The sequence below is a fragment of the Corythoichthys intestinalis genome, chromosome 2 (genome assembly GCF_030265065.1).
Source record: "Corythoichthys intestinalis isolate RoL2023-P3 chromosome 2, ASM3026506v1, whole genome shotgun sequence".
NCBI classification, from domain to species: Eukaryota; Metazoa; Chordata; class Actinopteri; order Syngnathiformes; family Syngnathidae; genus Corythoichthys; species Corythoichthys intestinalis.
The window spans coordinates 31,029,277-31,057,012 of record NC_080396.1 but is presented as its reverse complement, the minus strand read 5'-3'; the positions used below and the strand labels follow the sequence as shown (position 1 = coordinate 31,057,012).

Here is a 27,736-nt window from a genome sequence, read left to right as displayed (position 1 = left end):
TTAAAAACAGAGGATCCCTTTAAAAATTTCATTCACCCACTCGCGATTAGGATGATTGACACCTACCTGTGGCACGCTCCTTGCTTTAGCCCCGCCCCTCACTCCCGAGACCCGCCCCCTGGCTTCTTAACTCAGCAGGGTAGCATCGCGCTAGTGGTGGTAGCACAACCCTCAACTGGACTGGAACACATCCACGTTCCAAAATCGGCATTCCTTGCAAGATGCCCCGCTTATTCGCCATTTTGACCATTTGATCTCAGGGCTTTTAAGCCCGACGTTTTTTTTTTGTTTTGTTTTTTTTGTTGTTATGTTGTTGAAGAATGGAAACGGACGACGTGTCGGTGAGGGAGCAACTTTTCCACAACCGTGTACGGGAGACCATCGTAAGTGCTGCTTTCACACCAAAGTCTGCTGCTCATGATCCTAATGATGCCAGCGAACAGATAGTGTCTGTCATGATGCCACGTTGTTGTATTTTATGCCCTTTGGAACCGGAAAGATTCCGTTCTATTGAGCTTTGAAGTGTGGGGAACTCAACTCTCAACTAAGCGCATGAAAAGTGTTTTTTTTCGGGGTGGGTGGGTGGTGCACGGATGCAGCTGGTCGAGGGGAAATGGAGAAGCCTGGTGGCCCCATCATCGCTTGCTTTTGACATCACTTCTGCTCTTTTCTTTCTCTTTTCCTGTTTGTTTGAGGACACGCTGACAAATTATCCCCAGTTACAGGGCACACAGATTGACCTTTAACCCTTTCAGGGACATTGGTCACTATATTGGACAGCTATTCAAAATGTGTCATTTAGGATCTTAAACCCTTTATAGAGGAAAATGATCTGTTTCTTTTAAATATAAATGAATAAAAACAACTACACACTGGTGACAGCTCCAAGTTACACTCTAAAGTTGATTCATAATTCGTGCATGAAATTGGTGTAGTTGAGGTTTATCCCTTGGGTATATTGTTATAGTCTTAATTTACCGAGTATTTATCGTGCCAGACCTATCTCAATTTATCGTCTAATGGTAAAAACTATCGTGGGCCATTTTATAATTTGACTTTTCGTCTGATCTGCTGTATAAAATGGTCAGCGAATTTTTTTCAGGATGCAATAAATTATGCTTCATCAACATTCATTGGCGCTGCTTTGTTTTCATTCTCGCTCCTTGTGTAAGCAAACTAGCTCTTTTGAAGGAGGTGGATGGACATGTGATACTGTATGGTGCGTTTTCAATTAAGAGTCCAGAACAAACCCTTCATATGTTGTTTAAATGAATACAATTAAAGGATAAATATAGCACGGTTAAAGCATTTGAACTCAACTTAATTGACAGAGCTTGAGACAAAAGTTGTGTTTGATCAAATTCATGAAATTAGCATTGTAGGTGTTGGAAAATATCGGCCAACATGGCAAAGCAGCATATTGGTGAGTCGTTCAAATATGGTGGAAGTAATGTACATCAAATTTGTTAGAAACATGTATAATATGATGCGCTTGTACATTTAAAAGAATGGCAAGTTTTTGAAGGTTTCCCCATCTATGAATACAGAAAATATTGTGTGGTATTATAGGATTTACACCCACGGTCATAGGTTTTTGAGACTTTTCATAAATCAGTTGAATAAGAATGAGTCTCAAAACTTTGGACATAGGTGTTCTTGCTCTTATGAGAAATTTCAAAGCCATCATGTAGTTCATCCAGACATCACATAGTGAGGACTTCTACTTCCATTTTTATGATTTACCACATTTTCCGCACTATAAGGCGCATCGGAGTATTAGTTACACCTTCAATAAATGGCCTATTTTAAAACAGTTTTCATATATAGGGCGCACCACATTATAAGGCATAGTAGTAGTAGTTGTTGGGGATGCGTCATACAGCATCCATATAGATGGTGCGGCGGTACAGGGAATGTCATGCCATGATTAACCAATATTGATCCGTATATAAGGTAGGCCTGTCGCGATAACAAATTTTAGTGGGCGATAAATGATCTCATGAATTATTGCGATATGCGATATTATTGCGCCCCCCCCAAAATATATATATTTTTTGAGCGTTTATTTATTTATTGTCATCATCATCGGTATCATTGACAGTTGCAAGATGTGATATGAGCAACCAGATAAAAAACGAAGAAAAGACAAGGGCTGACGAGAGAAGCCTATGCTTATCAAGTCCCGTCCCCTTTTAATCGATTTACAATAACACAGTGAGAATACAGTATATATTTATAGATCAAGTACACCCATTTAAACGCAATAAATGTTTACTTTTAAATTAAAAAATACCTTTTAAGAAATCACAACTAAAAACAATAGACCATGCCTCTTTCAAGTAAAAGACAACAATATTAATACCGCACAGAAACACATAATAAATGTCTTTTTTTCGAGAAAAAATAAAATTGCACTTAATAACTGAAGCATTTAGGCACATAGGTATAAAGTTGCAGTAACAGTAATTGCACTTCAACAACAACAGAGAAAAATAGACTAATTAAGTAGCAGTACCAAAAACTTGGCTCCCAAAGGTATCAAATATCATTTAACAGAGGTAAAACGGTCTCATTTCTTCAACAATGTTGCAGACTTCACTTTCCGTGAGGGAACGCTATTTTGCGCGGTGTCATCTGTATTTCTCTCATCAAGCGAATACCTGTAATTGTCAATCAACGTGACGAGGAGGCTCCGCTTGTTGCGATGCAGTTTGATTACTAAGCAGTGAAAACTGGAGAGGATGATAGTGTTTCAAATGAGCATGTAGATTTATTCTGTTGGCCATCTTTGTTGAAACAACCTCCAGAAACATTTTGCAGACTGGTTCGTCCTCTTCCTCATTCTGCTCGCTCATTGCTGTGTGCCGACAGTGCACTCGGCCCTTCCTCCATCCATGAAATGACGGTCACTCAAACTCAAATGTATAAAACGAACATAGCCAGAAGTCAATAAAAAAGAGTGGCACAAGGAAGCTGAACTTTAAACAGCGCTGCCAAGCACGTGCGTCACGCACGCACGCAAGCACGTGACAAACGCACGCACGCGCGCACGCGAGGCGATAAATCGCAGCAGGAAAATTACAGTCTTCATTTTTATATACCGCGCGATAAATGGAATTATTGCATATTGCGACAGGCTTAATATTAGGCGCATCGGATTGTAAGGCGCACTGTCTGCTTTTGAGAAAATTGAAGGCTTTTAAGTTCGCCTTATAGTGCGGAAAATACGGTACAAAACCGGTCTCATTTGCAGAATTGACAAAATACATGTGTATCATTTTAGTTAATCAAACGGTTGAGCGTTAGTTTGCCATGCAGAATTCAGAATTGAGAGATATATCTAATTCAAAGTTGTCGAATAACTAAATCACCCATAGTGATGTTAACAATAGTTTTGCAGGTGAAATACCATACTTTTTTTTTTTTTTTTTTTTTTTTTTGCTACACCCAAAAGAATTTATCAGTGTAATACAGTATATTGCTCTACAGCATTGATAAATAATTTGTACTTTATCAATTACCACCAGTTCAAGTAACAAAATATAATAGCTGGGTTTTATTTCTAGAAGTGAATGTCCATTTTATGTTTGTTGAGATTAGATTGACTTCAGCCATTTTTGGCTTCATTTTCTCACAGTGACAAGTTCTAAAGCTGAACCTGCCAGCTGGCTGGCCTTTCCATTTGGAGTTTGCATATTTCACACATTCCTCACTGAGATTCCGTCATGCGTTTTTGCCTTCCTCCCTTATACCAGAAATAATTGACAATTTTGAGCGTTTTTCACAAGTGTAATTGCAATTATTTCCCCACTTCTTAAACATAAACGCAGACTAGTTGCAGCAATAAGAATTGCTGACTGGTTGACTTGAATATAAACACTTGGCTCAAAAATATACTGTGGCCTAACCATTCAGTAAAATGCAGTCCCCCGTTCTTGTGTAAGAGCCAGAGTATCCAATACTCAAACCCAACTGTGCTCGAGTATAGCATGAATTTCTCACTTAGACACAAAAAAATCCACACTTAAACACTTTAAACGAAAGAAAAAGTGTGATGGACACTTTAAGATCACACCCTGGATCTAGGGGAAAAGTTCAAGGATTTTTGACTATCAAAAATCCCCAAAAAGATTTGGCAGCTGAGCCGAGATGTTTTTGGTTTGCAACAAAAAATATAGTGATGGAGACTTTAAACTGTAGAAACTCAAAAGATTCAAATGTTTTGCTTTCATCACAGATGTCTTCTTCTTTGTTTTGTCAGTTCTGAAGTGGGTCACAGTCATACCCCTCACAAATTGGGGGGGGGAGGTCCAACCCCAAAGCAATATGACCCCCCCGACCCCAGCAATTTGTCTTCATTTACTTAAATGCTGCGAGCTACCAAACTGGTTTAATTTTCTGCCATCTAAAGAATTTGTATTTAACTTTGATGTCACCATGTTTACGTTTTAAAACAAAATGACAATAGCTGCAGCAGTCCATTACAGTGGTCAGAACTTATCTTTGTTAAACCGGGGGTCAGCAACCCGCGGCTCTTGAGCTGCATGTGGCTCTTTAGCGCTGCCTAAGTGGCTAGCTGGAGCTTTTCCTAAAACCTAAAATGTTTGAAAATGGAAAAAGATGGTGGAGGGAAATATATTTATTTGTTTGTATGGTTTCTGTAGGAGGACATACACGAGACACATTCTTCTAATTCATTGATATTGAAGTTAAACTTGAGGTGGCATCGTACAACATAGTCACGTGGTGTGTCATGCACTGCAGGGAAAATAAACATTTAATTATGAAGGCTCATGTATTTGTGACCATCTTAGTCATTTTGATAGAAAAATATACAGTAGTAGCTAATATAGATGCATACAGCATGTGTTGCCTTCATTATAAGGCTTATATAAGGCTTTTATGTTTTTCCGGCACCAGACATACAGTATTTGTTTTTTTGTTTTATGTTTTGTCTAATATGGCTCTTTCAACATTTTGGGTTGCCGTCCCCTAGTTTAAACTAACCCAGTTCTGTTTTTTTAAATAAAGTTTTATGCTTTATTAAAGTTTTATGGTCTCAAAATCACACTGACTTTTTTTTTTTTCTACTTCTCGTTCTTCTTGTTGGGAGGGCACTAACTAAAATTACTACTACTCCATTATTCTTGGATGGATCGGAATGAAATTTGGTAGGTATATTCTAGGGATGTATACGCATCGATCCTTGATGGATGGATTACAGTGAAAATTAGTAGGAATGAATACACATCAATAGCCCGATTTTTTTTTTTTTTTTTTTTTCCTCTCAGGCCTGAATAATTAATGAATTGTGGATGTAAAAATGCAAATCCTCTGTTATTTCAGGACGGTTCACAATAAAATTTGGTTGGTATATTCTATGTATATGTTACTTATTACAGTATATGTCCATCGATTCTTGGAGCCCTATTTCAATTTTTGACTCAGGGCTGATTAACCACAATTTTTTAAATGTTGAATTATTTAATTATTGTGGCCTGTACAGTACATTGAGTTATTTTCTGTTGTATGAAACGATGTCATTCTACTCATCAATCGTGACATTTATGGAAAAACTTAGAGAAACTTGGAGTTAGGTTTAATTATATTCTGCAGTCACGCAGACAGTAACACTGAATTTCCAATGCGCACGGGCATGATTGCGATGCATTTCTAAAATAGATCTAACTTAATGCTCTTTTGCTGTAATGAGGTTGCGTTTTCATTCAGTGAGCTTGACACTAGTGAGAGAAAATCCAGTTGAGCGTGTTTAAACACAGTGCAGGTAATTGTCTAGGCTATAGTTCACCCTTAGGTACTCAACTGAATTAGAGAGGCCATCGTGAGGATGCACCTATAGTCGTTTGCTATCTTTTGGCCTGTTTGCTGAACCTACGTTATGATATTCCTCTACCGCATTCTGTAGCAAAATGTTAACACCCATCAACCAACAGAGCTTGAACAATAGATTTGACCTAAATATATGATTATGTCAGTGTTATCAGCAGGCAGCATATCACAATTTAGTATATGAACCCCCGTTTCACTGTTAATCTCTTTTATGTAGTCCTGTCACCCATTTTGAGCTTTGTTTTAATGAAATGATAATCTTCTGGCCCCATCTGTTTGCAGGCATTTGTCTCTTTTCTGTCTATGGTGGATGTACCTCAAATATCATGTATTTCTATGTTTTGTGCAGATCTGTGTGCTTCTGTTTACGTGCCTCTACATCATGTCCTACCTCATACTTGCACGCTTCAAGAAGACTGCAGAGTTTGTCACCGGTAAGTGAAATCTTTTTTTTTTTTTTTTGGGGGGGGGCGGGATTATGAGGACATAATGCACGATCTTTGTCAATCCACCTTGATCAGGTCAGCTCCGTCTCCATCTAACTGACAAGAAGTATGTTAAGTGTGTAGACATTTGGGTTAGGCCAGTCTGGAAAAAGCCATCTGTGGGGGGGAGGGGATCCAATGTGGTTCACAATCTTCTCCTCTCCTCTACAGTACTTTTTACATATGAAGCTCCTATTTAATTGGATTTTAGATTTTAGCATGCACTTCTGCTAGACTTTTACCTGCAAGAAATTTTACATGTCATTCTCAGCTTTTCAACGATTACCTGTTAACACAGCTTACACGTTTTCCCTCCAAAGCAGAGAAATTGCATATCAACACTCAGTTAAATTATTACAAAAAGAAAAAAAAACAAAACTAAAAAACAGGGTGTCTAATGGCCAACACTCAGTTCTCCATGCGCTGTTGCTTGGGCAGGTTGACTTGAAACTAGGGTTGTTCTGATCATGTTTATTTGCTCCCGATCCGATCCCGATCGTTTTAGTATGAGTATCTGCCGATCCCGATATTTCCCGATCCGATGGCTTTTTTTTGCTCCCGATTCAATTCCAATCATTCCCGATCATTTTTCCCGATCATATACATTTTGGCAATGCATTAAGAAAAAAATGAATAAAACTCGGACGAATATATACATTCAACATACAGTACATAAGTACTGTATTTGTTTATTATGACAATAAATCCTCAAGATGGCGTTTACATTATTAACATTCTTTCTGTGAGAGGGATCCACGGATAGAAAGATTTGTGACTTTGTGTATTGTGACTAAATATTGCCATCTAGTGTATTTGTTGAGCTTTCAGTAAATGATACTGCAGCCATGTCCAATGCATGATGGGAAGTGGAACCATGATGGGAAGTAAATGACTGTGCGTCGTGCTACCAATGGATATATCTTCTCTGCTTTGGGAAATTACTGAAGGTGTTAAGACAGAGATCTATTGCCACCTTGCTTTCCCACATTGATTCCCATGATATTTCTAATCATAGGGAGAGGGATTGCAAGGTTTTAGCCAATTGAAGAAAGGCTTCAAAGGCTGCCAAAAGTCATTCTGCTCATTTCGCGCTGCCAGTTATCTCTCTATATAGGTAAAACGGCGTCATTACAGATTGTGTGCGACAATGAGTGAGAGGGTCATACAGCGTATAAGTTAATAGCGTTAAATATTATAATGTGACACGTTTTAATAAACTAATTGCCGCCGTCATCAAGATATTTTTGATAACCCTACGTTAAGCCTAAACTAATGACTCTGAATGAATGTAACATATTATGTCTGTAACGTTAAATACAATTAGAAAACGATTTAATTAAAATATATATATATTAAAAAAAGGCATGGCCGATATTTTTTTGCCGATTCCGATACTTCGAAAATGACGTGATTGGATGCCGATCGATCAAGACATCTCTACTTGAAACTGAGATATAAATTCCTTCCAACATAGTGGCCAAAAAAGATTAATATTATTATCATGTGAGTGAAAAAAAATGGTCGTGAGGGTAAAACTCTGTGAAAGGGGAAGGCACAATTTCTTACCCGTGCAAAAATTGAAGAATTGACAGGAAGGTGGTTGTGGCTTTATGCAGTCTAAAGGCCATCATTTTCAAGCAAGTAGCAGTGGTATTAAAGGAATTTGAATGTTTTGATCAAGTGCAGCCCAGCAGAAAGACTGTTTCCAAATTTCAATTATTAACAGAATTTCATTTTTGTGAGATAGACTCAAAATTTCCTAGGTCATTGCAATGGCAATGTTTACGTGCAAGATATAGATGGTTAAAAAGAACAAAAGATCAAATCGCTAAATGATAAGTTGAGGATCATGAAGTTGAATTTGGTCAGAACTTGCGGGCTTGCGAACTAACAATGATTTTTACGAACAAAAACAATATACGAAAAGGAGAATGTTGTGTATTTTCTTATACCCATGTTGCTCGATTTGTATACATTGCCATATTTTGATTTGGTCTGGCTATCTGCTGCTCCCAGGCTTCTGCTTTGCAGTTGTGCAACAGTCGTGTAATATATTATTTCATACACTCATACCTGTCAACCCGAGGCCGTTGGCAATCTTACAAATAGTAACGTATGCACTTACAAATTGGTGACTAATCTTACAACGTTGTATATAGCGTGCAATGTGAAACAAAAATAAAACTAATTTTTTAAACTAATAAGAATTTATTGGTAATATTGTAAATACGAAACCTGGTGCAAATCAAAGAACAATCAATATCTTAAGCTACATCATGATTACTAAAATTTAACAGTGACGTTTGTTATAATTGTATGTAGCACTTTTGGCAATTTCTATCATGTCTTGATGGCTGCACTTCATGGCACTGCAGCTCACAATTCAGTTTGACTTGAAGGTAGTTATTTAGTGTGTCCAATTATAAATGAAAAAGGTCATTTGATAAAATGAACTTACCGATGCAATCTTTGAGTTAAGGAACATTTCTTTTGCCAGTTCTGAGAAGTGATCAGCAATAGTTGCGGGAAAATTGTGTTCGGCATCAAATTGGTAGAATAAAATCTCCGCTTTCGTCACTTTTCATTCTGCAGACTTCATCTTTATGACCAGTGTTGTTAATCTTACTTTTAAAAAGTAATTAATTACAGATACAAATCACTTCTCCCAAAAAGTAATTGAGTTAGTAACTCTGTTACCTGAATGTAAGAGTAATTAGTTACTTGGCAAAGTAACTGGTGTTACCAAACAAACATGGTAACCTTGCTATGTTTGGAAGTCATTTAATGTTGTCAATCAATTGTTGTTAAAATTGCTCCCGTTTTTGCATTAGTTCCCTTCTGTCTACTTTCGACATGTGAAAGTTTTAAAAACTGTTTCATCATTTAAAGATAGATTGAAGTCAAGATTTTGCCAATTTAGGAGTATTTTAGATTAAAAATTACTTAGTTTGCTAGGAAGGTTCACTACAACAGAGCCTTTCTGAGAAGTCTAATGCTTTAAAATGTCAGCTGTTTACTAACGCCGCAGAGTCTGTCATTTCGCATGTAGTTCTATATGCATGTGATATCTTGGCGTAGATTGTAGGCTGTCGGCTACAGTCAGGAAATATATTGGAGCCGCCTAGCATCGCATTTGCTACAGCGTCACAGCAAACACTCTTCTCTCTCAGTGTCTCTGACTTTTCTCGGGTCATTCAACCAACGTAGTAACACATAGTAACGCACATTGTCTCTGTGCCGAAACGGTGACAAAATCTGAACGGAGAAAAAGAAACGTAATGCACGAAAAATGTACAGATTTTGAATGTACGGTACGGCGTACACATTTATAAATCAGTGCTCACTTGTACAAATTACGCCAAAACCATACAACTTGACAGGTATGTACACAGATTTTACTTGGAGAAACTACATGAAGGAAGGAAGGAAGGCAGTGGCAGTAGGCCAAAGTATTAGGCTTGCGATGTACCAAGAGAACGGAGGGTAAATACACGATACGGAGCAAAGAAATGCAACGAGCAGGTGAGGATAAAGACGTCATTACATGACGTTCCATTTCCCCCAAGCAAAGGCTTCGTCTGCAACCGAAATGGGGGGGAGAACGAGACACCAGAATACAGTGATCCCTTGCTACTTCGCGCTCTCAGTCCATTGCAGATTTTTTTTCAATTTAAAAAAAAAAAAAAAAAATACAGCTGAGCTGTCCCGAGCCGATCGTGTAGTCTCACTCTCCCTTCGACCCTTCCTCTCCCTGCTCTTTGTTGTTCAAGCAATGCACTGGAGTTTATTAAAGTTAACGATGATTGATAGACCTCTTCTGTTTGAATTTGCCACAAATCCCTGGAAGCCTCAGCATCAAAGCGCCGCATGCTTTAATCATCGTTTAACTTGTTAAACGGTTGCTGTGGCAACTCATTGTGTGTAAGTGAGATGGAGCGGTTTTGAGTGGACTGACTCAATGAAGCATTTAATAAAGACAAGCATTTGCATACTGTATTCTTGTTTTAAAATAACTCGGTGGGACAGTAACCTGTTTAAAATGTATAATTATTACATTTAAAGTGCTTAAAAAACATTTATTGAAATATACATAAAAGTTTTTGTGTTTTTTTTTAAATTATACTTTGGGGGGGGGGGACGAAACATGTATTTTACGTATCTTTTCCCCCATGCTCAATCTGAATAAATACATTGAACGCACACAAAAACAAAAAATAGTTATTTATTTTTTTGAGTGGGGGGCGCTACTTCACGGTTTTTCACTTATCGCGGCGGGTTCTGGTCACCATTGACCACGAAAAACGAGGGATCACTGTAGTACGGTAACTTTGAGAAGTGTGCGCCTGTTTTTTTATCTTCTTTATACATCTGTTGGTGTGCATCAGCGTTTAAGTGCTGAGTGATAACGGTACCTGCTTACCTACATGCCTGTACAAACATCAGAATATTTGTCATTCATCAGCAGTGTTGTCACGCATTACTGTAATCTGATTACTTTTTCAGTAATGAGCAATTTACACATTCATTTTTCAAAGCCAGTAATCTGATTAAAGTTGGTTTCCTTTGTGTCCATGCATTACTACCGTATTGGCCCAAATATAAGACTGTGTTTGTTGCATTGAAATAAGACTCAAAAAGTGGGAGTAGTCTTATATTCGGGGTCTAGACATTATAACCATTCACGACGCTAGATGGCGCCAGATATCATTGAAGCGAATGCTGAACTTGAGGAGTAATGTTCTGTCATGAGAGATCTCTGCTACCCTCAAGTTTACCCAGTTTGCATTATTTTATTGCAGTGTTTTTCCTTATTCAGATTTGTTTCAAGACTACAGTTACAGTTAGACCTTACTTTGATGGTTAATGCAGTTATTGCAATTTTGTTGTTTTATCACAATAGATTGGTTTATTTACATTTCAAAAACCAGAAGCCATTCATTTACGAATGTGATGGCAATTTAGTTTTCATATTTAAATGTTCAGATATTCAGATTTGAATGAGGCAAAATAACATACTTTTTCTCTCAAATGTATTGTTGTAATCATTTGTTTCAGATGTATAGTAATTATTTTCTGTATAAAAATTAATTTGGTGTTCAAAAAGTGTATTTTTTCAAACTTGAGTCTTGAAAAAGAGGAGGTCGTCTTATCAGGGCCGTCTTATAGTTGTGGGTTCGATTCTCTGCCCTGATGAACTCGCCTAAGTATCCTTGAGCAAGATACTGAACCCCACATTGCTCCTGGTGCTGCGTCACCAGTAGGTAGATGGTAATGTAGTGTAAAGCGCTTTGAGCGCCTTGATAGGTGGAAAAGCGCTATACAAGTATAACACCATTTACCATATTTGGACCAATACGGCATTTTGTTATTGCCTCATAATGTATGTGGAATGAAGAATATTGTAGTCATGTACGAAGAGTATTTCGAATAGAAAATGTTAAAGGTTCACATCTTCTCACTACGGGCCCGTTTCCATGGTAACCGCTCACAGTTTCTTCCTATTTTGGTTTCAAGTCACACGTGCTAAGTGTTTTGGACTGGCGTGTGCCAACGCGGGTGCACATTTGAGCCGAGTGCAGCCACCTGTTGAAATGTACGAGGGGATGTTGATTGTGTGCGTCAATGAATGAACCTGAGTATTTTTCCTTCAATAAAGAGGGTTCCAGCAATCGATTGGGGCCGCTACATGCGCGGCCGTCTTGTACCTTTGCCGTTGCAATGGTGGGTAGTCCTCGCTCCAAGCCCGCAAGCATTTTTTTACATCATATTTGTGTTGCACATTTATGCCCTGAGGTGATGGGTTCATTTAGCATTTGATGAGGGATGTGTTATAAGTCCGATTGAGTGTAAAGTGCTTTGTTGCTGCCACGTTTTGTGGCCAAATTGAACGCGTGTGTGTGTACGGCGTACTTCCGGGTTGTGCGCGCGCATTCGCGCCCGCCCCCTCCTTGATGTGTTTATTGCACTGTGCAATTCACTTGTGTGTTATTGATTATTGTGCAGTCAATTTGCATTGTTTTATATTGGCACTGATATGCTGTTAACCCTTGAACCATAACCCGAAGTTAAGAATTTTTAACATTAGGCTTAATCTTCGAGTTAGCTGGGGTTTAATGAGTCGGTGGAGTTGATTTCAACAAATTCCATGCAGTTTGTCCGTTGTTAGTTTCAGGGCTACAGAGTGGCTAAGCTAGCGTGAGTCAATGGTGGTTGAAATCAACTCCATCGAGTAAATAAACCCCAGCTAACTCAACGATTAAGCCTTATGTGAAAATTTCTGATCTTCCCCTATAAATTCAATTATCGGAAAGTCAATTACATGCCATGCGATAACATTTTTCTGAAGTCATTCTTATGTTGAGTGGATGGGAGAAAAATTGGTGAAAAGTAACTGATGAAACACTTTTAAAGTAACTTAGTTACTTTGATAATAAAGTAATCGGTAATTATAGTATAGTATTACAGTATTACTTTTTTAAGGCGTAATCAGCAATTTACTTTTTCAAGTAATCTCTGTGACGTCACTGTTCATAAGTAACAGTGTGTAATACAAGTATGGAAATATGATAAAAGTTCGTCCCCACCTCGATTTCTTGGTAGCTTATGGTGATTCTTCTTCCTATGAAGACGCTAAATTTAATAGTTGTCGCCGCTTGGCTCAAGCTGTTAGGATGCTGGCTGCATTTGCTCTGGCATCCAATACATGATTTGAGAAAAGACTTTCCGCTCGAACTAAGGAACTTTATTCGCCATTTTAAATTGTCCTTGCGGTTGGGCCCAAAATTGATAAACCCACAGACTTCTCTGGCGTTCTGACATCCTTGCTGACTGTCCATAAGTTACATCAGGAACAAAGCAGCTTGGGAATATTTAACATCAAATTTGTCCAAAATGGCAGGCCCTAGTGTCATTCTGTGTTTCTCCCTTATCATAGTTCTAAGAAATTCCTTATTTAAAGATTCTTTCACACGACTGTCATTTACGTATGCTAAAAGATTACTATTGCTTCAACTATCTTTTCCTTACCTGTGAAGTGCAGCATGAAAATTACTTAAAGCACTTTGCTGTGTTTGCGTGAATGTAAATTTAACACATGTATACATCCTGCTACAACTGAGACTCTGTATGGACAGAGCACTGAAGGTAGAGAAGGTGTGTTTGGCGTGATGCAACTGTCTCGAGGCAGTATCCCAGTGGATCAAGACATGGAAGGGGGAAGTGAAGAATGTTGTTACAAGATAAACACAGAGTTGGACTTTCGACTTGTAGCTTCAGGCTTCTTTTACACTGACAAAACCATCTCGATATGTTTTCAATCAGCAAAAACATAATCATGAAGATTTTTATCCAGGTTAGTTTTTGTTGTAAAAAGTGCAAAAAAAAAACCCTATTTACATTTCTTTTTGCTTACAGGGTTAGCAGTTACATAACCAATTTAATATCTAGCCTTCAGTGAAAGCAGATGTCGGATGTCCAACAGGCCAAGTGTCTTAACTCAGCTGTGGCTGGGTAGACTTTATTACAAGTGGAGGAATTTTGCATAATTGCCTGTGCTCGTATGCACGCAAAACACGATAGCCCCGCAGCGAAATAGTGATTGAGCAATGCTATGCTCTGACGTCGTTTATGAAATTGAGGAGCCAAGAACTTGTTGGAATATGTACACACGCCATGTTGCTGTTGATACAGTATAATGATACATGGAGTATTTCGGTACACACGTGTTGGTATTTTCTATTTCTATTTTATTTTTTCAGTCCAATACTTGGACAGAATGTTCCCAAATGTACCCTCCCTCACGCCCCTTTCCGAGGCCGCTGACAAGGTTGGCTTTTTCATTCCTGTGGACCGTTTCCACTATAGCTTTCCCCATAGAGCTATTGTGCGTCTAGGAGATTCACAAAAGTTTGCACACCTCCTTCAGATTTTGCATTTTTCATCCCAACCAAGGCTCACGAATGTGTCCACTCAGTTACTTTTTAAAACTGTATAAGATCAGAAACAAGTTATTGTTGATCAAAAACAATAAAATGAGTAATTGTGCTCTTTTTCAGATGATATTGAGGATGCAACTGTCAACAAAATTGCGTAAGTAAAAAGCTTGTAATGATTAACTGAATCATGGCAATCTGCTCTCCCTCACCTACGATGATTGGTGTCTGAATGAACAGCGATGCATGGTCTAAGTTTATTGCCTGGTTGAGTGTGTGCCTGATTGGATATGTGCCTGTTGATTGTGAACAGTCAAGTATTCATTTGCTCTTTGTACCTACACGCTGGCACTTGTCTTGCTTCTGCTGACCGCCTTAGACTTTCAGCAATGTTACTTTATCAGACCAGTTTATACATATACAGTCATTTGAAGAAATTAGGACACTCCCTTAAATATTCAGTTCTTAATGAAGAAATGTTCACATTTCAATATCTGATCTTTTTTTCTGTATCTCTGGAAAAGAAAGTAATTTAATAGTAGCAGGTAAAAAATAAAATTAACATTGTTTTGCTCATTAAACCAAATATATCCACAAAAATGCATATTCTAACTGAGGAAAAAGTTATGACACCCTACGACCTAGTAAGTAGTGTTACCCCCTTTGTCTGAAATAACTTCAGTGAGACACTTTTTGTAGCCATCTACCAGTCTTTGACATCGGTTTGAAGAAAGTTTGCCCCACTCCTCAACGCAGAATACTTTCAACATTGACTGACTATTGAAGTGAGAGAAAACACAATGGTGAGATCAAAGGAGCTGTCTAAGGCCTTCAGAAAAAAGATTGCAGACACTTATGAGTCTGGTAAGGGATTTCTAAAGAGCTCAAAAGAATATAAAATCAGCCATCCCACTGTCCGGAAAATATTCTACAAGTGGAAGACACTCAAAAAACCTGCCAACATGCCCAGGTCTGGCTGTCCAAGCAAGTTCACCCCGAAAGCAGACCGCAACATGTTAAAAGAAGTTTCCAAAATCCCTAAAATGTCATCATTGGACCTACAGCAGGCTCTTGCTACTGTTGATGTGAAAGTGCATGCCTCTAAAATCAGAAAGAGACTTCACAGGTTTAACCTTCATGGGAGGTGTGCAAGGACGAAACCTTTGCTCTCTAAGAAGAAAATGAATGCCAAACTGAGGTTTGTTAGAGTGAATGTAGACAAAGACCAGGATTTCTGGAAAAATGTTCTTTGGACAGATTAATCTGAAATTAAATTATTTGGACAACAGAACAGAGGACATGTTTGGCGCAAACCCAATACAGCATTCCAGGACAAGAACCACATACCAACTGTGAAGCATGGACGTGGAAGTGTCAGGGTTTGGGGATGCTTTCCTACAGCAGGACCTGGCCAGCTCACCATCATAAAATCAACCATGAATTCTATTGTGTATCAGAGCGTGCTTGAGTAACATGTGACATCATCTGAGAAAATTGAAGCTCAAGCGAAACTGGACCCCGGCAACATTGCAATGACCCAACACATACAAGTAAGTCCACCAAGGACTGGCTGAAAAGGAAGAGAGTCCTGGTATGGCCGAGGCAAAGCCCAGATGAGATGCTGTGGGGTGACTTGAAACAGGCTGTACATGCAAGAAACCCCTCAAACATCTCACAGCTGAAAGTATTCTTCGTTCAGGAGTGGGGCAAACTTTCTCCAGTCCGATGTCAAAGGCTGGTAGATGGCTACAAAAAAGCATCTCATTGAAGTTATTTCAGCCAAAGGGGGTAACACTAGCTACTAGAGCTGGGAATCTTTGGGCACCTAACGATTCGATTACGATTACGATTCAGAGGCTCCGATTCGATTATAGAATGATTATTGATGCACTCCCCTCCTTTTTTTTGTTTTTTTCATGTTTTGTACATTAGTTTCAAAATTGTTCAAAAATACTCTCAGGCTAAACCAAACTACTATTTCAGTATCAAGTTAACATATAGCAGTAAAAAAATATACAAAAATAACAGTAAATAAAAAACTCCAGTACCCATTCTGTATCAGCAGCTTTAAACTACATTCAATTAATTTAATGTTGTGAATCAACCGTTAAAGTGGTTAAAATTGCTCCCGTTATTCCATAATTTCCCTTTTGTCTACTTATGACCTGTGAAAGTTTTAAAACTATTTTAAAGATAGATTCAAGTCAATATTTTACCGATTTAGGAGTATTTTAGATAAAAAGTTAATTAGGTTTGCTTGGAAGGTTCGCTACAACAGCCTTGCAGGGAAGTCTATTGCTTTAAGATGGCGGCCGTTTACTAACGCCCGCATCTAGCTTTTTGTACATGTGCTGCTAACGCTACCGAATCTATAATACATCTAGTCCTATATAAATGATATCTACTGTAACATTACGTGGATGTACTTTGTTGCAGCTTTTCGGCAGCAGTCAGGTATGTTGTTATGTTTTTTTATCTCGTGGCATGAGTTGAGCTAGAGCCGTGAGTTGAGCATTGGCATTACCCAAGGGGCCGGGTAATGAGAAGCATGATGTTTAGCTACTCTCGCTCCGTTCCTCATTGTCCCGAAGACCGCGCGGCGCACTGAGTGTGTTGTACTTCCGCTTTACTTGGCATATTTCAATAATAGGAATTTGGATGTTTGTGAATCGTTCTCGAATCTTCCACGGCCGAATCGCGAATAATCTAAGAATCGGAAATTTTGCACACCTCTACTAGCTACTAGGTGGTAGGGTGTCCTAACTTTTTCCTCAGTTAGAATTTGCATTCTTGTTGATATATTTGGTTTAATGAGTAAAACGATGTTAATTTTTGTCGTGTACCTGCTATTAAATCACTTTCTTTTCCAGAGATAAAGAAAAATGAGATCAGAAATGTGTACATTTCTTAATAAAGAACTGAATATTTCATGGGGCATCCTAAATTTTTCACATCACTGAATGATATATATATTTACAGTATAGTCATAATAATTCCTTTTTAAAAGTCTCTCTCATCCTCGCAGATTGTGGCTGTGTACATTCACGCTGTCTGTTGCTGTATGTGCGGTGCTGCTGCTCCCCATCTCGATTCTGTCCAACGAAGTGCTGCTCACCTTTCCACAGAGTTACTACATGCAATGGCTCAATGGATCTCTTATCCACGGTACATTACTTGAATGGCATCCTCATATATACAAAGTGTAGCTACTGTGATTATTGGATAATTAGCTTGAGGGAATACTTAAAGGTCCAAAGTCAAGCTTGTCTGAGAACTTGTCATTTCAATATAATTGACTGTTTTACTGTTTCCCTCCAAAATGTTTCTGACTGTAGTTTCTAGTGTTACTTTTTACAACGAATAGAAAGTGTGCCCTCCAGTGGTGTACTGCACAACTGCAGTAAAACTTAATACAGAACTTGAAAATATTTCTCATTTTTTCCCCAGGTTTGTGGAACCTAGTGTTCCTTTTCTCTAATTTGTCCCTCGTCTTCCTCATGCCATTTGCCTACTTCTTCACTGAGTCTGAGGGATTTGTTGGCTCAAGAAAGGTAATTATGCATCTTTGAATAAATTGAGCGTGATAGAATTGGTGCTTGTTTTTGCAAACAAATGTTTTGTTTGTTGCTAGGGAGTCATGGCACGAGTATATGAAGCAGTGATTCTGTTATTGCTGCTGGCTCTGCTGGTGTTTGGCATTGTGTGGGTTGCATCGGCACTTCTTCATGACAATATGGCGAGGAAGAGCCTCTATGGTGAGTTTTTAGTATAAGATTCCCTCTTGGTCCTTGGCAACTTGTTATACAAACATCCACTTTTGTGTAATTGTGGATTGCAGACTTGTGGGAGTATTATCTTCCCTACTTGTACTCGGGCATCTCGTTTTTTGGAGTGCTGCTGCTCCTGCGTAGGTCTCACTCCCAATTTGTGAAGGTAAAATTAACCTTCACTGTTGATCATTTCACATTTGTTTTTGCTTTCCTCAGTGTGCACACCTTTCGGGTTATCTCGGATGTTCAGTGTCACAGGCAGCCTGTTGGTCAAACCTCGGGTAAGTAACAGAGGCATACCGTACAGCTAGGCATGTGCCGGTATGAGATTCTGACGGTATGATAATTGTAAGCAAAAACATTACGGTATTGGAATTACAGCTGTAAAATGTGTTACTTTGAGATATCTAAGTTTTTTTTTATTTTTCAAAACAATATTCGCAAATTGGAGTAAAATATAAATTTTTTAAAATAACAAATATTCTAAATAATATTAAAATAAATGCCGTCCTTTAGATGAGCGTAAACCCAAAGCCAAAGCTTAACATTATTATCAATGGAACAAAAATAATTGAATTATTTTCCATTAAAAGCACGTGTGTATGACTCGTGTCATATTTACATTATATACACACTCTCTTTCTTAACAAAGACAATTGCCAGAGAGAAGAAAGCACATGTTTTACCACCACTAGACAAACCAAACACGCTGGAGTTAACTCTTGTAGCAGGTGGGAAGCATTCATGGTAGTGTTTACAAGGGATGTAACGATAGTTAAGTCACGGTTTGGTAAGATTTTCGATACGGGGACACAATTTTCGATTTAATACTTTTAATGCTCTGGAAAAAAAAAAAAAACACTTGTATTTTTTGTTTCTTTTTTTTTTATTATTATTATGCTAACAAGCAAAATAACATTGCCATCATATAAACATGCATTTTAGTGCATAATATTTATGTGCTTACTTCTTACTGATCTGAAGAAATTTTGTATAAAAGTGCTGAGAACAATCTTTATTGTTTGTAAAGTGAGGTGGGGCAGACTGTTGATTGCTACAGCTCTCTTAACAGCTAGGTTTACTACATGAGCAATACATCCTATTTCCGGTCCAAGGCCATCTGTGTCATGTACTGAATTAAAAATATGTGCAACATTATCTATAGTCACTGGTATGGAGTGATTTGGCCTGCTTAACTTCCATTCAGTCATAGCGGTTTATAATTCATCGATGTAGTATATGGACTATGTGTCCCATAATCACTCTGGCATCACGTAGCCAATGGCATGGGAGCTAACATACACATCTAGTTTGCTATTTGATGATATCTAGCGTGTGCGTGCAAGTGTTGTTGGAGCGAACATTAAAAAAGTCAACAAACACCACAGAAGTCATGTCTGCTCATTACTGCATAACACCAGCATATGACAATCGACTTTCATAAACAGGACGAGTTTGAAGTACAGCGCTTTTAATTTGCCACTCATTGTTCATCATGTCCATCCAGCTGTCTGTTGTCAAAGCGAGGTTGTTCGTAGCAGCTAAGTCGGTAACAATGTTTTGGCGGACTTCACTGTAAATATCCGGGAAGACAGTCTTTGTGAAATATGTACGAGAGACTGCTACATAACGGATCTGTACGACGCTTAAGCCGCCTCCCTCAAACTTCTGTCTTTCCTCACTAGCCATGATTGTCGTGTCGGTTACCTCAGCCACAGACAAATGCAGCGTGCTTCACTTCGCCCTACACGCAGTTTTGGGGAGGAGAGGAGGAGGGCTCTCGCAGGGAGGAGCTCAGAGTTTTTCCAAGGCACAGCCCTCAGTTTTCGATGCACCCCGGGCATATTAGTGAGCGCACGCAAGAAAAAATTCGAAAAATACCCTTTAATTTTGTATAAATGCGAAATCATATTGGAGGTATTGCCTCCTTAGCAGCCACCCTCCGCAAACATGTTTTACTCTTCGTCTAAGTTTTGGCCGTCTGTAACTTTTCTGTAATGGTAAATGGTGTTATACTTATATAGCGCTTTTCACCTTTCAGCTGAAGTATTCCCATATCAGTTATTTCATTTTCTTCGATGGGGGGAAAAAGTTCAGGAGGTTCACTTCCTTCAGCCATCTTGTAGCACAGCTGTCTCACTGAAACTGAGCAACAACCAGTGGGGAGGGTTGAGCCTTGTAGCTGCAAGCGAGGGATTTCTCGCTGCATTTATGGTATATAAAAAATAGCTAATACCTTAGGGGAAGGTATGACGGTAAATTTTTGCGGTTTTGAAACCGTGACGTTTTCATACCACGGTTTACCTTGAAACCGGTTGTCAGCACATACCTACATACAGCCCTCAATATTTTACCCGCCAACTAATCATTATGGATTCCTTTAGCTTTTTGAAGATGTTGACGAAGCACTAAGCTGCACTGCATTTGAGGAAGACTCGCTCTCCAGAAAACTGAAGTGTGAGTAGAAGGTTCCTGGACATCGTTTTGTGTGGGGTTTTTTTGGGTTTTTTTTTTACATCAAAAGTTACATTTTGTCTGGGTGAAGGTGGCAATCCTCAGTCGTGCTGGGTCCAGCTGAATGTCGAGGCGATGAGGAAGGAACACCAAGCACTCCAAACAAAGCGTATTGCTTTAGGTTAGTTTCACCACCTCCAACAATGTTCACAGGCATTGTTTTCTCAACATTTCTTTTGTCTTTACAGAAACACGAAGAAAAGCTTCGCCATGGCAGAGAAACTTGGGTTATCCACTGGCTATGCTTATGCTCCTTGCCCTCACAGTAAGCGTTTATCATGTTATTTATTGCATGCTGTTTGAAGAAATTCTTCTGGTCAGGAAATGGGACCCAGTGTAATCATCTTGTATTGTCAGGTGTTGTGCGTTCTGATGGTTTGTTTCAACGTGCTGGAGTTGCTCCTTGACGAAACAGCAATGCCGAGAGGAATGGAAGTAAGAATATAGAGGCGGAAAACTGTTTCAAAGCAAGTGATGTTTTTCTACAAAATATTGAATGCTTTTCTTTGTCAGGATCCTCACCTTGGGATGGCCTCATTCTCAATGTTTGGCTCACTGGGTGCAGCAGTCCAAGTAGTCCTTATACTGTATCCTTTAATTAATGGTGATGCAATTATACAGTATGATGTATAAGCTGCAGACTGTTGTCTTGTGTGGTGCCATATTCATACATACTTGTACATTCTTGAAGAACTCTTAAATTCTGTATTGACTTAATCATGATTGATAGCTATCTCATGGTGTCCTCAATCGTGGGATTTTATAGCTCACCTCTCTTCACCAGCTTGGTGCCTCGTGCACAGGACACCAACCTCACACAGGTATCGCAAAAGCCCCCCCCACACACACACACACATACACACACGCACACACACCCACACACAACACCTTAAATGTACATATCTTTTTAAAAAGAGCGTAGGTTTGGTCTCAATATTGGAAGGGAAGATTTAACAGCATAACCTGTATGTACATTAATAAGACCAAACATACTGTATTTGGTGAAGGGGGTCAGGGCTACACTTCACACCAATATGAACCTAATTAATAAATAAGCTAAATGATTAATGCAAAATCTGTAGAGACTTATACTAACTTTCACACTGCAAATTTATAACGCCTTAATTTTTAGTTAAATCTGGTCAAATATTTTCCCCCATCTTGTTTTGAGTGTTAAAGTGCCTGTGACACGAAAAAGCATGTTTATTTCATAATACACGCGGTATTTTATGCCCCTGAATGATATGGGCCGCTTGGATGTGTGTGGAAGCGATCGCTATTTTTATATAGTTTTTTTAATCCCGCGCCATGAAAATGAGTGACTTCCGGCTTCGGTCTTGCATTGAGGAGGAGGGCACTGTGACGTGTACGGTAGAAGACGTCCTCTTCACACTACAGTGTACTGTTGTGTATGAGGACGAAGGATTCAGCTGATTTTGCGGATTAATACGTTTATTTTTCGCATCACGCCAGCCAAACGGCTGCAGAAAAATCATTCTGTATGAGGGAGAGGCGTATGCGCCTTTTTGGAGTTTCAAAAGGTTCCCATTCACCGTGGATATTTACTGTGGGACCATTGGACTTACGAGGAAGTGAGTAAACATCTTGTTTTGTATTATGTCAAATACAAATACAGCGATTACAAGGTAAACACAACAAACTTCCTTTAAATGAAGGATTACTTACGTTTGATCATTGATAGGCATGTAAAAATAAAAAGCTCTCCTAATGCTCATTAGCAGCAGCACGTTAGCTGCACAACAACTCCAGCCACCCTCCTCCGGGGAACGAACTGTAAATTGCTCTCCGCTGGGCGGTTTGCAATCGACAACCGGGTCGTCATGTCAAATAATCCAGGATAGTTATGTGTGATTTTCCGCTTCGAAGACTTTGAAACATCACTCAGTTCGGGTTAGCATGTCGGCTAGCTGTCACACCTTCTGGTTTGTTTACATTCTCCGAAGCCGGGGAAGGGAAATGACATATGTCCGATTTAGGTGTCATAAAATATCGTTCGGGAGGTGCGACAGTAAAGGTGAAGTCGACAGTTTTGACCATTATGGAGTAATTTTGCCATGTCGGCCTGAATAAATGCATTTTTATTATTTCATATTCCATTCAGCACAAGACTGTTATTTGTCATGACCATGCCATTTATTTAGCAATTGGGGAAAATACTTGGATAAAAAGAATATCCTGTAAAAATATTGAAGTAAAGAGACAGAAACAATGACATTTTGCCGCTCTCTTCGTCGCGTTTTCCTCGTTGTCAATAGTTCCCCCTCGACGGGCTGACTGGTCCTTCTCAAGCCATTTATATAGCTATTGGGGAAAATACTTGGATAAAAAGAATATCCTGTAAAAATATTGAAGTAAAGAGACGGAAACAATGACATTTTGCCGCTCTCTTCATCGCGTTTTCCTCGTTGTGAATAGTTCCCCCTCGACGGGCTGACTGGTCCTTCTCAAGCCATTTATATAGCTATTGGGGAAAAATACTTGGATAAAAAGAATATCCTGTAAAAATATTGGAGTAGAGAGACTGAAACAATGACATTTTGCAGCTCTCTTCGTCGAGTTTTCCTCGTTCTGAATAATTCCCCCTCAATGGGCTGAATAGTAAAACCGATGAGCCCAGTCTACCGCTGACGTCATCCACCTGTTGGGGACGCTAAAGCCCTATAATGGTAGGCGTGGCTAACCGGCAGATTAAAAGACTAATTTCTCGTCATCTATGCTTTGCTAAATTGTTGTATATAGTCGAATCGTCTAAAAATATGATTCTAATTCACATAATAATGCCATTTAAGACTTTTTTTCTCGTGTCATATGCTCTTTAAAGGCTAGTTAACAGATTAATGGGTCAGATTCTTCCACTTACTTTAAGTAAATATTGCTATTTATTCGTATTGAGCCCATACATCTAAAAGTTGGTAATTTTTCACCTAAATCAAGAAAAAAATGCTTTCAAATAATGTTTTGAAAGATATTCTTGCATTAAGAACATTTCTGACAAACAAGTTTTTCTTTTAAGATTAAATATACAAACTTTTTGCTTAAAAGAAGTCTGTTGATCTTATTTTCAGCTAGCTGTTTTTCTTATGTCAAGAAATCTGAGTAAAATTGACTTGAAGCTTTAGCAGATGCAAAATTAGTGGTGTGTTCCCCACCTCCACAATATTGACGTCTTTTTACATCTACATTCTAATATCCCTAGTCTTCGAACGGCGCGGGGGAGGCAGCATATTGTATTTCTGTCAGGCTGTGAATGTGTGTGTGTGTGGAGGGGGGGGGGGGGGTTGATGTCAATCAACGTGAGTGGGAGGGAAAAAAATGGACTGGCACATTCAGTGTGTGAAACGGGGTCAATGTAAGTCTGAACATAATGAAAGTACTGTAATTCACTTAATGGTAGGATCAATTCTATCCTCACAACATATAGGAAGACAATCTAAATGACCTATATAACTGAAGTCCTATTGTAAATAAGGTTGCTTAAAAGTTGGTGGGGATAATTTCAGCATCCTGAAAAGTTGGTAGTGCTATGTCCCCACCGTCCCTATGCAAACGTACGCCCTTGCTTTCTTATTAGAGATGTACCAAAAATTTGGTGGCCAAAATGTTTAAAAAAAAAAAAAAAAAAAAAGTGGTTTCTGTTCAAAACACTTTTTTCCACTGAAATAACAGCATCGAAACCGGAAGGTGCCTTGGCGCAAGCAAAAAGCTCGGTACTGTGCACCCCTCTCGAGTACACTTGAGCGTCTAATGAGGACGTGATGGCTGTGTGAAGCCATTCGCACTAACAGGAAAAAACTGCACTCGCGACATTCACATCCAAGCTTTAGATCTTCTCTCTTCTTGCCCCCTTTTGATTTTAAACTAGGAGGGGCTCGCAATTAGCTAGCTGTTGGAAAAATGTGCATCATACATGAAAAATGAGTTATGTCACTCAAGCATATTGCTCATGCAGACTGTAACAAAAAAGGTACTTTATGAGGATGTATTTTTATTTTAAGTAAATTGTATTTTTCTTTTCCCGTCAGATGATTGCCAACTGTGTTTCTCTTCTCATTCTGAGCTCAGCCCTTCCAGTCTTTTCACGTACACTTGGTATGGATGTGAAGAAACACGCACGCTCAGCATTTTGCACATGTAGTTTTAAAAATGGCCACAAGAGGGCGTTTTTCTGTGTTGCTAGTGCAGCCCAAATAAAAGTGCTTGATATTCCTCTTCTTTTTGTAGGGATCACCCGCTTCGATCTGCTGGGAGATTTTGGCCGCTATAACTGGCTCGGGAACTTCTATGTGGTGTTCCTGTACAACATGCTGTTTGCTGGCCTCACCTCCGTCTCTCTGACCAAGACTGTCACATGGGCAGTGCAGAGGGAGCTGATCCGCGCATTTGGTTGGTACCACTTTGTGGCTTGAGCTGATATTGACTGCACTTGGATAGCTGTCAGGTTTTCCCAGCATCGGCCCCATTTCCCTGTGGGCTTGTCGCTTTTCCTCAGATAGAAAGAATACAATTCTTACAGGAAAGTGTCAAAGGACAGGAGGAGAGTCAAATCCCCTTGGGGGGCCTTCAGGCCCACCGCCCAAAACCCCTCACAGTACACACACCCACAAACCCTCCACCCAACATAAACAAGCCCACAAGGCAAGCGCACACACGAACGCAGTCCCTTTTCCTCACAGTTCAGATAGCATCTCTCCGCTAAGGCCACCTCACTTACGTGTTCCCATTGCCTCCCAGCTCACTTTTGTTCCACCTAAACCACTATTTTCCCTGCTTTTTGTACCCCACCCTACAATTGTGCACAATTTGATTCCATTCTTTTCCTTTGCAGGTCTCCACAGACTACCCTTAACCGTCTCGCGCACCACTGTCCCATTCAGGCTCCTCCTGGCAAGCGGACTGTCGAAAATCCAGTGACTTTCACCTCGGCAGTGTTTTGGTTTTTTGTTTTATTTTTAAGAGAAGTCATTGGTGACATGACTTGTACTAAGCAGGGATGAGGGTGAGTCCACTTGATTGTTTGCCATGGGTTCTCCGCTAAAGGATGTTGGACCAAAATGTGAAAGTACAGTTTGTGCATTCATAAAAAAAGGTCAAACGTGACTCAAATTCATATTACACAGACAGTGGAGACCCCAAAGAGGACCCACAATGCTTCTGAAATGTGTGCAAGTCAGCAAAGCTATTTTCAAGCGATATGCTGAAGCTGTGAGATCATTTCCTCTTCCTGTATTGGCTCGCTCTCATATTCTCAGTGACTTGCCCACAGTTGAAGGGTGTTTCACTATTTTAAGAGTGTAAATCTGACCTGCGTGTTGTGCACCCACTACTGGTATACTGTACAATCATGTTAAGAAAATGGACCAATGGGGTGCCTTATTTTTAGTTTGTCATGAATGACAAAGTCACAATTGCTGACTTATAAAACTGCACAATAAGAAAGCTTTACACTTGGTCTTACGCATTGTTGGCCAGGGAAAACACTGCAGGAAACATACGATTTAAACAAACCAAACTGTGAATTATAACACTATTTTGTGGGGAAGTGCAATATGTAAAAAGGACACTTAAAAATGTGTTAATTTTAGCTGCCTCCATTCGGTGTGAATGGGTTTTATAGGTGCTTGTATTTTTTCATGAGACCATTTTTGGATCACTTTTGTTTATCTTCTGTAAACATTTCCCCTTTCTAGCTGTATCGGCAGATTATGAGACGTTGCCGTAACCAGCAGGGGGCATTGTATCTCAAATTCAATCTCCTGTGTTTTCCATGTCTTCTCTGCCGTGTTTGATTTAATGACCACACAATATATTTAACTGTATACATTGATCACTTTGAGGGTACTCCTTTCACACTATATATATATTTATATACAATATATATATGATTTTGTTGTCTTTTTTTTATATATATATACAAACTGGAACACAATGTTTGCTTTTCATTATACACATTCGGGCATTGAAGAAATTGCACCTTACAGGAGTAGCCCATGAAACAGTTGTTGAATTTCGTGACTGTGATATAGTTGGAAGGGGGGATCTTTAGAGTTGGTCTCAAAGATCGCCGAAAATGCTCATTGTTGACCTGAAAACACTTTTGTCGTTTTAACAGCAAAAACAATAAAAGATGATCCTGTTTTTAAGTTTTATGGTGCCTCTTTGATTAAGTCTACACAATGTAACAAAAGCAGCAAACTGATTTGTTCTAGATATTTTCAACCTCCACCCATTTCGGTTACAGTTCTTTTAATCAGCTAAAGAAGAAAGAAATATTTTGGGTTGTCTTTCAGCTACATCCAGCCGTGCCGCCGTAATAACCCTTGCCCCCGCTTTCCCTTCTTCCATGTAAATGCCAGATGAAAAAAAAATAAAAGTCCAATCGGCAGGAATGACACCCTTCTTCACGTCTCCACCACCCACTGCCTTTCTTCCATCACTCTTCCTCGCCCATTGTCCATTTCCTCATCTCATTTTTCTGAAGTCGGTTCAAGAAGAGGCCGAATCGTGATTAATTTCTCTGGCTTGATTTTTGTTTGCATTTCTTGTTTTGTTTCTTTGGAAGTCTTAATCACGCTTATTTACGTTAGCTTTTGTTTGGCGTTGCGTTTCCTCTGAAAAAGGAAATGAACTCGAATGGTGCCGTCGCGTTCGAGCACATCTGGCGACTGCTTGAGTTTGCGGGAAATTCCGGATAGGTGTGATGATAGACTGAGTAATGCACAGTTTCTAAGTCCAAAATGAACATTCGCCTAAAAAATTTAAAGTTGGAGATTTGGAAACATGGTCAGATGTGTGCTAAAACCATACCTGTAAACCCAAGGCCATTGGCCATCTTATAAATAGTGACGTATGGCCTTACAAATTGGTGATTAATCTTACAACAATATATATAGCGTGCAATATGAAACAAAAATAAAACTCAATTTTTAAAATAATATGAATTTATTGGTAATATTGTAACATAACCTAGAGCAATCAAAGAATATCTTCAGCTACATCATGATTACTAAAATTTAACAGTGACTTTTGTTATAATTGTATGTAGCACTTTTGGCAATTTCTATCATGTCTTGATGGCTGCACTTCATACTTAAGCTCGCAATTCAGTTTGACGTGAAAGGTAGTTCGTTAGTGTGTTCAATTATAAAATTAAAAAGGTCGATTGATA

The 27,736-nt window shown here is 39.1% G+C and overlaps 1 protein-coding gene across 1 annotated transcript; it reads left to right on the top strand.

The window, feature by feature from the left end:
* Positions 1–131: 131 nt before the first annotated feature.
* Positions 132–26,699, top strand: lmbr1l (limb development membrane protein 1-like). The gene is made up of 17 exons (XM_057825616.1): positions 132–383; positions 6,200–6,284; positions 14,390–14,423; positions 17,292–17,431; positions 17,714–17,817; positions 17,898–18,021; positions 18,105–18,173; positions 18,253–18,317; positions 20,421–20,493; positions 20,582–20,671; positions 20,739–20,815; positions 20,908–20,985; positions 21,064–21,137; positions 21,281–21,371; positions 24,594–24,660; positions 24,793–24,954; positions 25,397–26,699. The coding sequence occupies exons 1-17, from the start codon at positions 321–323 to the stop codon at positions 25,480–25,482; spliced, it is 1,482 nt and encodes a 493-aa protein (XP_057681599.1). The 5' UTR covers positions 132–320; the 3' UTR covers positions 25,483–26,699.
* Positions 26,700–27,736: the final 1,037 nt, after the last annotated feature.

Bases quoted from the DNA above. Each gene is read 5' to 3' on its own strand.
- lmbr1l (XM_057825616.1), top strand. From the start codon at position 321: ATGGAAACGGACGACGTGTCGGTGAGGGAGCAACTTTTCCACAACCGT. The intron at 20,494-20,581 runs GTGAGTAGAAGG...GTCTGGGTGAAG, and splicing joins GCTCTCCAGAAAACTGAAGT to GTGGCAATCCTCAGTCGTGC. The intron at 21,372-24,593 runs GTATCGCAAAAG...TTTTCCCGTCAG, and splicing joins AGGACACCAACCTCACACAG to ATGATTGCCAACTGTGTTTC.